The 10,768-nt window shown below is 39.0% G+C and overlaps 1 protein-coding gene across 2 annotated transcripts; it reads left to right on the plus strand.

Annotated features, from left to right (window-relative positions):
* The first annotated feature begins 1,072 nt into the window (after positions 1-1,072).
* Positions 1,073-9,282, plus strand: cyldl (cylindromatosis (turban tumor syndrome), like). 2 transcript variants are annotated; one of them, XM_038715039.1, is made up of 16 exons: positions 1,073-1,379; positions 1,601-2,068; positions 3,160-3,438; positions 4,043-4,121; positions 4,212-4,381; positions 4,595-4,760; positions 5,041-5,094; positions 5,235-5,376; positions 5,668-5,778; positions 5,898-5,989; positions 6,078-6,141; positions 6,236-6,368; positions 7,246-7,354; positions 7,441-7,559; positions 8,012-8,225; positions 8,305-9,282. In XM_038715039.1, exons 2-16 carry the CDS (start codon positions 1,631-1,633, stop codon positions 8,487-8,489), a joined length of 2,355 nt encoding a protein of 784 aa, XP_038570967.1. In that variant the 5' UTR covers positions 1,073-1,379; positions 1,601-1,630; the 3' UTR covers positions 8,490-9,282. The 2 variants fall into 2 exon arrangements, with proteins under 2 accessions (XP_038570967.1, XP_038570968.1); XM_038715040.1 differs by lacking the exon at positions 5,041-5,094 and having other exon boundaries at positions 1,074-1,379.
* The last annotated feature ends 1,486 nt before the right edge of the window (positions 9,283-10,768 follow it).

Consider the following 10,768-nt stretch of genomic DNA (forward strand, 5'->3'; position numbering starts at 1 on the left):
ACCAACATCTGCAGAAGCTTTCTAAATATAGCCAACACCTTCAAGACACTCTGTTTGGTTTTGGCATTTCCTTTAGTTATCAACTGAAAGTTTTACAGAGAGTGGATGTGAGTGTGAGCGGTTGTTTGTTGTTTGTTTGTGTGGCCCTGCGATGGACTGGCGACCTGTCCAGGGTGTACCCCGCCGTTCGCCCCAATGTAAGCTGGGATTGGCTCCAGCCCCGCCGTGACCCTGTACGCAGGATAAGCGGTTGACGACGGATGGAAGTTTTACAGAGAGTGTTTTGCTTGAATATGATGTGCTCAGTAGTAAAGTATCTTTCTGGAAACAGTCTCCTTTAAGCTAACACACAGCCATTTCTTTCAGCTCTTAAATAATTCCAGTGAAATGACAGTTGTCATTTCAGTTTGTAAATTATTCTGAGTAATTGGGGCAACTGTTTCTGAGAAGATAAATTCCTGTTGTGTTTCAGTAAATAGCCTACTGTATGTGTAACAAAGATTTTATTTTATTTTATTTTAAAAGGCTGTTGTAATAATGTCTGTTGTGATGCAAACTGTCTCAAAAAAGCTTATCAATGCAATTATAAACTGCAAAGATAGCAAATAGGGAGATTATCCAGATTTAACTGACTTGTTGGCTGCCTGTGTTGTTGTTTTTTTATTTTATTGCAAGAAAAGTAATATAGTGTATAAGGAACAGATGGAAGTATACAGAACAGTATACAAGTACAAAAGTCTTTTTGTCATTGGATTTAGATATTAAATGTATATGATACACAACCTCATGGAGGAAAAGTAAAAAAAATAGGTTTTTTACTGCTGAATTTACATTTATGAACGAGAGATTTTGCAATTCGAAGAAATTAATGTGTTAAAGTACTTATTTCTTATCTTTGAGTTTTATTAAAAAGCAATATACCACATTCTCCCACATCAATCTCTATCAATATTGGTCAATGATGATGAAGTTTTGCCAGAATAAATGCCTAAAGGGGCGCAGAACAAACAGAATTCTGGGTGGCGGTTGCCTGTAAGTCGGTGCTGAGGGGCTTAATTGTCCCAGTAAGCGGTCGACTGACTTCCTGTTGACTGTCAACTGATTTGAAAACAACAGCGTCACAAAAACATCCCTGTTCTTCGCTTCATAACATTAACAGCCTCGGTCGAAGAAGTACATCGTTGCCGATTAGCTGTTTTAACGTGGTTCACAAATTCGGACTGTCTTTTCCGTCGTGAGCGTGAAATGCCGGTGACGCTGCTCTGAAATGAAATGAAAGAGGAAGTGAAACTTAACGCAGCTGGTTTGGACATAACGTTAAACCCAAAAGAGCGAAGATAAAACAGAAAGCAAACTTTAAAGTTGCTTAACAAGTGAAGGTACCGCAAACTTTGTTACAGATATTTAAGGAAACAACTATTCCAGATAAAGTTGTTCCACTCATCTTGGCTAACTTGTGAATTTTGTTTGACGTTGTTCACTAACTGTGTGTTCAGTGTTGTTGTTAGCTTAGTTAGCGAGCTAGCTTGAGTTTATTGTTGTTGTTGCAGTAGCACCTGTGTGTATGACTTACTATAACTGTTTGTGTGTTTCTGTACAGTATCCTGCTACTACTCCTGGCCTCAGCAACATGACGTCGACAAAATACCTGTACTTCATCATAACAAGAAAACTTGAAGCCCCACGACACATCAATGCTGGCTGCATCTGTTACATCAGTGAAAGCAATCACAGATCAGAACTCAGCAAAAATCAATCTCTCAAAAAGTTGCGCGTCTTCACCATGAGCAGATATACATTAGATTATGCGATTGAGGTGAGTAGCATGGAAGAGCTGAGTCCAGAGGAAGCAGAGCTGCTGCAGGCCCTGCCTGATGATGCAGAGAGGCTGAAATGGTTCAAAGAGAGAGAAGCTCTTAAAACAGCCCTAGGACTCAAAGTTGGATCTGCAGTGACTGTGGAAGAAGGAGGAGAGAAGCTTAGAGGCATCGTTCGCTACGTTGGAAGAATAACAGACCCTTCGTATCCCTGTCCCTTATCAGGAACGTACTTTGGCATTGAACTGCAGGTGGGACTTTAAAATGCTTCTGGTATCTTTTTGGTTTCATTTGTCCAGGTTTTGAGATACGCACCTCTGATATTTCTGCCTCCACCTCAACACAATGGAGGCGACTAAATTGAACTTGTGGTGTTCCCAGAACTGAACACACAAAAAGGTGTTTAGTGCCGTTAACTATGTTTCAAAAGTGTTTATTTACGTGTGATTATTTTAGATCTAGTCCTTCCGACTTTATCCTAATGCAGTATATTAACAATTTCTTTTGCATTCTATTTTTTGCACGCAAACTGTCTGCATTACTCGTAGTGTATAATCCTTACGTGCGTGTTGCGAACAGTTTTCATTGGATATATTTTCTTATTGCAATGCATTTTTGAACTGATATCTCAAGTCGTCAGGAAATGAAACTCAGTTCTGGCTGATATATGGGTCAATAATAGCTTATCAGAAATATAAGTAACAATAAGCTGCAGTACGGACAGACCAAAGAAAGATACAGTATGTTTGAGGTAATTTAGAAACACTTAATGCAAAGTTTGTCACCTTTAAAATGTCCAACTCATTACATAAGTTGTCCATAACACTATAGCTTTATATTTATACTTTTAGTGTATACTGGAGCTGCCCTTACAAAGTAGTAGGTACTTTTGCATGTAGTATGCCTAGAATTAGATCATACTACTTTGTCACAACATTAAGCCCTGAACTTGACCCTCATATTCAATTCAATTAACTTTTATTTATATAGCACCAAATCACAACAACAGTTACCTCACAGCGCTTTTCATAAAAGAGCAGGTCTAGACCGTACTCATGCTGCGCAGAGAATTGTGGGTCAGAATATATAGAAAAGCCTGCTGGCATGCCCATACTGCAAAATACGACCAAAGGCAGAAGGACACCCTGGTTTTTTTGCCATACTATGTAATGGGACACACTAAATCCTTTTCTGGCATAATAAATAGTATGTTAGTATCTGAATTGGAACGCACCATATATCATGTGCTTAAATTTGAAAAGACTAAGCCTTTAGTTAAATGCTTTTTTAACACTGACAATGATTAATTCTGGGGTATGCTGCTGTGCTTCTGTCCCCACAGGATACAGACAAGGGGAAGGGGACTACTGATGGATCCTACCATTATAAAACCCTCTTCTCATGTTCGAAAGATTGTGGCATTTTTGCCCCGTTCTCCAGAGTCAGGCCTGTACTTCCCAGCTCCTTGTCACCCTCCATCCCTGAGCTCTCTCCACATGTAGAAATGGATAAGCTAATCCCAGGGGACAGAGTCACTTACTTCCCGGGTGAAAAGTGTCGCCATGGAATGGTGGTGGATGTGCAGGAAAAGGATGGACAACATTTTGTTCGTATCTCCACGGTAAGTGAAATTTCATTTTTTTGTTTAAATGACCCAAAAAATCCAAAAGGGGAAAAAAATACAGCCACAAATCAGCTCCAGTAAAGTTAAATATGGTGTTTTGCTCCTTTTAAATTATGTTTTAAAATGCAATAATGTCTTCCCTCCTAATTTAGTCATGCAAACAAATTCTATTGCCCTGTTACAAATGTAGTATGTGACCCATTGTGTTTGCAATGATTTTATCATTTTTATAATCATAAATCACTTTAAAAGGTCTTAAACGTCAAGCAGCAACAAGCAGTTGAAACAACCTCTTCTGTGACTTTGTGTTGTGACAGACTTTGTTTTTCTTAGTTGGTCACATGATCACTGTACCTGTTAAGTAGCTGTTCTGGCAACCTGTGTCTGCTCTGTATATATTTATATTCATTGTCTATTTTCTTTATTTTTAAACTCAAAGCCATCAAACGCCATGCTCTCATAGTTTGTAAGCCCCTGCTAATGCTTGAGTTCTCTGATACAACCAAACCTTCAGATTTTAAATTAATTTTTTCACCTCCTTTGGTACACAAAGTGAGTAGTTTAAAGTACATTTATAATTTTTCTTTGCTGCTGTTTTCAGGACACAGATGAGAATGGAAAGAGAGGGGGTGAAGTTGAAGTCCCACTACAGTTGGTTGCCAAGGGGGAGGTGCCTGCAGGTTTGAGCAACTCTGTACATGATGATGTGAATAGCTGGTTATCACATTTTAATAAGTCTGACTCAAATATGTTCTTCCATGTCGAGCCAGACAGCATGGACGTTGATACAACCCTGGTGGATCCAAACACTGATCTGTACATGGATCTGAGTGTGAACTCTGTGGTAGAGGTCAACATGGGTGCAGGCAATTTATATGGAATCATCCGCTGGATCGGCAATTTGCCTGGTCGACCGGAAATCATGGCTGGACTCGAGCTGGTAAAATTTATTCGGACATGTTACTGTGCAGATTAAAATCTAATTGAAATATCTAATATGTACAGTTATAGGAACAAATCATTTTATATAAAAAGTATAAAACAATACTGTTGGGTCACTTTATAGTAGCTCTGAGCGATTGCACATTTGTTTTGTTAACTTTCATTTAATATTGGATGTATTGGCATTATTTTCCTGTGTATATGTCTCCAGGAGGAAGATAAAGGAGTGAGTGATGGTACCTTCAAAAGTGAGCGTGTCTTCAAATGTCCCCCCAAGAGAGGTCTGTTTGTGAAGCTTGGCTCCTGCCGTCCTGACTCAAGATTTCAGAGCACATCGGCCGATCAAAGCGAGACGATGCTTAAACAGGACGACATGGGTCAGAACAAGAGTGATCTCATTTCTGTTTACTCTTTTTTTTTTTTTTTTCCACAATCCACAAAATGTTCTTTGCTGAAAATTAATTGTTTTTTATAGAGGACAATTTTATTTGAGTGTGCAGTCAGTGCCCCCTTGTGGACATAGTATTGTTTTCAGTCTCACTTAACTGGACAATTTTAATTGGGTTTTAGGTTATATTTATAAAATTTTGGAAAAATATGCCAGCTCAGAAAAACAATTAAAATGATCCTGTTTTTTTTTTTTTTTTTCCATTTTAGAATGTAAAGGGAAAAGAAAGATTATTTGTAAGGAAATGCACTATGTGGCCAAAAGTACGTGAATACCTGCATATTTGCACATTACACCCACGGGTAATAGTTGAACATGTCATTTCAAAAGCAGTGGATGCATGCTGTGTAACGTGTCTTGGTTTTTGTGCGAGTACATACCATAATTCTTTGTGTTACTTTAGAGAGAGAGATAGAGCACAGCACAGGGAAGCTGGAAACTGTTCCTCCAATCAGCACGGAGCAGGTTAAACAGATTTTGATTGGACGAATGAAGGGGATCCAAGGCCACTGCAACTCCTGCTACATGGATGCCGCCCTCTTCAGGTCAGCGACAATAATTTATATACATTTTAACATCTTCAGAGGAAGTTCAGCTGACTTTATCCCATTAATTATACAAATCACACGTACTGTATTTTTTCTGTACTTGACTAGCTAGTTTCAGATCTCTGCAGATTAATGTTTTTTATAGCGTTTAGCTGAAAGGAATCGAAACTGGCTGCTTGCAATGTAAAAAGCCAAATTAGAAACTTACATGCTTACATTTTGTTGTAGAACATATTGTACTGTGGTTGTTTTCCGTGTCATAAGTTTTGTTTCTGTCTGTGCTCTCAGCTTGTTTTCTTGCTCCTCTGTGTTGGACTCCATGCTGTTTAAATCAACTGAACCTCAAGATGCCCCCATTCAGAAAACACTGCTCCATGACATTGTTAATCCCCTCCGCAGGTGTGTGCTTTTATGTATTTTGCAAAACATGTAATTATTTAAATTTTTATTATATATTTAATAATATTTGAATTCATTAATACAAAATATATTTCATGCTCTCTCTATGTTCTTTGCAGTAAGGGCTTTGTGGAAGGGCGGCACATCATGAAGCTCCGGCAGCAGCTGCAGAAACATGGCTACAGTCACTCCTTCACCACAGATGAGAAGGGTCAGTTTAATCTGGAAGTTTTAAAACAGCTGATGTGTTTTTGTTTGGAAGGTTTAAAGTGACTGTTAATGTGGACATTGTCTTTCAGATCCAGAGGAGTTCCTTACTGTCATCATGCACCACATTCTTGCACTGGATCCTCTACTCAAACTGTACAGCTAATTATTATTTCCTTATAAATAGCCTGACTATAATAAAGTTTTGAGCTACATTTATGCTTCACATTTCTCTCCCTCTGCCATTTAGCTCAGCTAGTGGGAAAGTGCAGGAGAGTTACTGCTATCAGATCTTCTTAGACCAGAACCACAGCCTGGTGCTGCCTACAGTCCAGCAGCTGCTGGAGCATTCATTCTACAGTGCAGGACTCAAGCTGGCAGAGGTGAGATCCCATTACACTCTTCATATACTGCAATGCTAATTAATGTTATTTGATGGAACAATTAGCAGTAGTGTTGGCTTCTAACCTGCTATAAGTAGCTGGATAATGTGTACTGGCTGCTACAGGTCACCAAGACACCCTTTTCAGCCAGTGTACTTACCTGTGGCTCCTTCAGCCTTCAGTGCTCATAATTACAAACTGAAACCAATTCTAGAAGAGCTGAATCTGTTGTAGCTTTACAAATAGAGAGGGGAGTCCATGCTTACATCAACTAGGACTTCTGTACAGGCAACCGCTGTAATGTAAGGAAACACAGGATGCTTCAGGAATGTCTCTGGGTTTTTTAAATGCAGCACTTATGTAATTAATGCGTTAATTCGTTACTGGCATAGCTGCAATACATACAATATAATCAGCTCAGTAACACGAGGAATTGCAATTTCTTAACTAAAAAATTTAGTTCAGTTAATCAGCTAATGTTGTCAATTAAGTAGGACATATTCCGATATGGGTTTCTTGTGTTTTTGTCCAACAATAATAGCAGTTCAGGTGATATACTTTCTAGATTGAATAGAGTTGGTGGCTCAGTTCCCAGATCTCCTAAGAGCATGATGTTAAAGGGTCCATGAATATTGTTGTATCAAATTGTTAGTGTGTATGCTACTATATCAACTTAACTTAATTCAATTTTGTTTTCATCTGTTTGGTCAGGAGATCTATTTATCTGAGGCTTTCTTTTTCTTCTTAGAGGTTATCCAGTAGATGGCTCTGTTGGACAGTTTTCTCAGCAGATCCTCTCACCTCCTGGGATGAGCTCATTTTTGCGTATTCTGTCTGCAGTGTGTGATCTTCTTATTTCATTGTCTTATAATTGCAGGTACCATCCTGCCTCATCCTCCAGATGCCTCGCTTTGGGAAGAAATTTAAGATGTTTGACAAGATCATTCCCTCTCTGGAGCTGGACGTCACAGACCTCCTGTCTGAAGGTGAGGACACACACACACACACACACGGACTAACATGATTTAACACAAATGAACACAGTGAATACAACATGTGGTGTGTGTTTCAGGTCCTCAGCAGTGCATGATATGTGGAAACTTGGCACAGGAAGAGTGCAACGACTGTTTCAAAGACACCCTTTTCAGCCAGACGGGATTCAAAATCTTCTGCAAGAAGTGTTCATCTCAGGTGCCGTCTTTAGCTAAATTAAATGCTTGTTGAATATAGAGGTATGGAGTGACATGTGATACAACCGAAATAATCATAATGGCGACCTGTCCAGGGTGTACCCCGCCTTTCGCCCGATGTCAGCTGGGATTGGCTCCAGCCCTCCGCGACCCTGTACGCAGGATAAGCGGTTGACGATGGATGGATGGATCATAATCATAATAAACTTAATTTAAATAGCACCTATTCCTAGGAGCGAGCATAGTGACATCCTGTGCATATCCTTCATTTATAGATTGCGGGGTGTCGTGTGTGTGTGTGTGTGTAGTGCTAAAACCCTGTCAAATAAAGAAAAATAATAAACAACCATTTTGATAATTAAATGTGGTAATTTATTAAATTAAAATGAAGTAAAAATATAAACATTCTAAATTTTATTGAAGCCCTAACTGCATGTGTTTTTTTCCCCCTAGGTACACAATCATCCTCAACGCCGAGACCATAAGCTAGTTGCTCTGGACATCCCTAAGGCTTACTTGGCTTGCGACATAACTCACCCTCTGACCAGAGACAAACTGGAGCTGTTCGCTGTGCTCTGCATTGAAACCAGCCACTACGTGTCCTTCATCAAATACGGACCAAACAGCCAAGACTGGATCTTCTTCGACAGCATGGCAGACAGACAAGGTGAGTGCTCCGTTTCATTGTCTCAGTATATGCACCGTTTATACACATACTCTTTTGCTCAGTTGTGCGTTGTGTTCAGGAGAGCGAGACGGCTACAACATCCCCGAGGTCCGCTCCTGCCCTGAGGTCGGCGACTACCTGGAAATGTCGCCAGTGGAGTTGGCCAATCAGGTGCCTCGAGACATGAAAGGTGTGGCTAAACGTCTCTTTTGTGACGCCTACATGTACCTATATCGGAGCACCAACATGTGTCTGTATCGCTGAGGGGAAAAGACCCCACAGCTTTACTCACTGCACACTATGTCATAAAAAAAGTTGCCCTGCTGTTCATGTAATTTCCTTTGGCTGGATTGGTTTGTTATTCTTTTATGAATGTGTAGAAGTACACACACGAACTAAAAACGTGTGTATACATACATATATGCCTGCCCTATGTCGCTGGTAAAGTGTTATCAGGGTTGAATAACTTATAACAGCATCGGTTTCTATAATATTGTATGAAGAAAAAAAAGGACAACCTGACATTGCTTGCTCAATGATTTTGCACTATAAAAACAAGAAAATGATCATCACTGACATGTGTTGGCAAAAATAAATGACAGGTTGCACTGTAATAATAGGGTTTTGTAGATTACTGTATACTCTTGGTGTTTGATAATTATATTTACAATTTTTATATTTAGAGTTTTGCAGACAAAGACATCTAAAGAAAGACTAATGATTTCAGAGTGGCTTGTTGTAATAAATGCCCCATATACAGTACTTATGTAAATACAATGCTGTTTAATTGCTTAGTAAAACTCACCATTGCATCTTAATGTTTTCTGACCAATAAGGGGTTTAGGATTGTGGCTGGACCAATTACTTTATATTTCGGTAAAATTTGTTCCGATGGAATAGTAAATAATATATTGCTTTTGATATGAAAATTCTTTTTCCATCTATCAGCATCCTAACTTATGTTTGGGATAACAACACTGTTAAGTTGGGAAAATATATACAGTGCAATGAATATAATTTTTAAATAAAGTAATAAAACACATCCCAAATCCTATACACATTACATGTGTTTTTACTGAAAGTATACATTTGAGTAGATGCATAACTGCGTTTAGTGACAGTTCATGTAGGAACGCCACAAAAAAGCAAAAACAAAACTGTCGAGGGATGGCTGAGTGCAGACTTAGGTGTGGACCCAAACGCAGACAACAGGTGAGGAGGTTGTAGTTCCTAAATATTTATTAGCTCAACAACTAAACTGACAAAAGCTTACTTGAGAGCACTCAACATTAGACCGGGACGTCACAAAGACTGAACAGGGCCGCGTTTCAGAAAGCGGGATTAGTGAAAATTTCGAGTATGTTAAGCCTGAGATGAGGGAAACTCTTGAGTTTTCCGTTTCAGAGAGCGAGATCAGATAATTCCTAGATCAGTAACTGATGAAAAAGTAGGAAAACCATCAGTTTCTTTTTAACTCCTCCTCTCCCGCGGAGCCTGAGGCGGCTGCCTCATTCATTCTGTCGATATCAAAGCACATATCTGAACGCATTTACGACTTTAAAAACTTTAAAATCCCAGTTAGTTAGGCTATTAGTTTTTCACCCAACATGATCTTGAACATGACCGCTTTATGATCAATCTGTCATCCATTTATGGACAGATCTCCGCACATTGTGGATTTACCCTCAGCACAGAATAAAATCTATGTCTGTCTTTAACGCTGTGACTCTGTGGACAGTTGCACTAAAGCACTGTGCACTAAATTACTGCAGTAATCACCGTTTATTATGTAACCTATCAAACTGATCAATGAACAGTAATCTTTCATATTGTAGGCTAGTCGCACAGAGTGGAACATTCCTATTGTCGTTATCAACTGGAGATAATGAGACTTTCTGAGTGAGGATAATGCGTGAAGCTGAAACAAATAGGCCTAAATAAGGTTTAAAAGTGAGTTTCTTTATTAGCTGCTGATTGAATGTGGTTTTTTTTTTTATGTGTTTTGACAGTATTAATAAAATACGAAATGAGTAAGATTTTATTAATGTAAAATAGACGTCAAACATTAATCTATAGACACATTTTCCACTGCAAAAAAATAGTTAATAGGCTAACCTGATGAGTATGACTTTACAATCACAGGTCCACGAAGAAACTGTGTCTTGTATTTGATCTATAGGCCTACCTATTTTCATAATTAGGTAGCGATTACTACCGGCATTTAGTCCCGTCAGGTTACAGCTTAATAAATATAGCCTTCCAATTTAAAATCGAATGTAATGGGCTGTAGCACTTTATCATTCATTAAGGAAATTCCAGTCTGGTAAATGATGAATGAGCAACGCTGTGTAGTAGCCTAATAATGTTAAGTCATTGATCCTTCTTCCACTCCTGCGTTTTAGAGCCCATCATAGTCTGCATTGGCACGCATTAAAATGGAGGCTCTGTCTTTATTTACCCGTTGCCAGAGTGAATCGTAGTATCGGTGCTCCATTGATGATGGCATGTGCTTCCGTCAGGCTCAACATACTCAGGGCTGATTG

The sequence above is a fragment of the Micropterus salmoides genome, unplaced genomic scaffold (genome assembly GCF_014851395.1).
Source record: "Micropterus salmoides isolate LMB-PRFRI ecotype aquatic unplaced genomic scaffold, ASM1485139v1 Ms_hic_scaffold_13, whole genome shotgun sequence".
Classification (NCBI taxonomy): Eukaryota; Metazoa; Chordata; class Actinopteri; order Centrarchiformes; family Centrarchidae; genus Micropterus; species Micropterus salmoides.

Coding starts and splice junctions, on each gene's coding strand:
- cyldl (XM_038715039.1), top strand. CDS start 1,631: ATGACGTCGACAAAATACCTGTACTTCATCATAACAAGAAAACTTGAA. Junction 3,439..4,042: donor ATTTTGTTCGTATCTCCACG/GTAAGTGAAATT, acceptor TGCTGTTTTCAG/GACACAGATGAGAATGGAAA. Junction 5,377..5,667: donor ATGGATGCCGCCCTCTTCAG/GTCAGCGACAAT, acceptor CTGTGCTCTCAG/CTTGTTTTCTTGCTCCTCTG.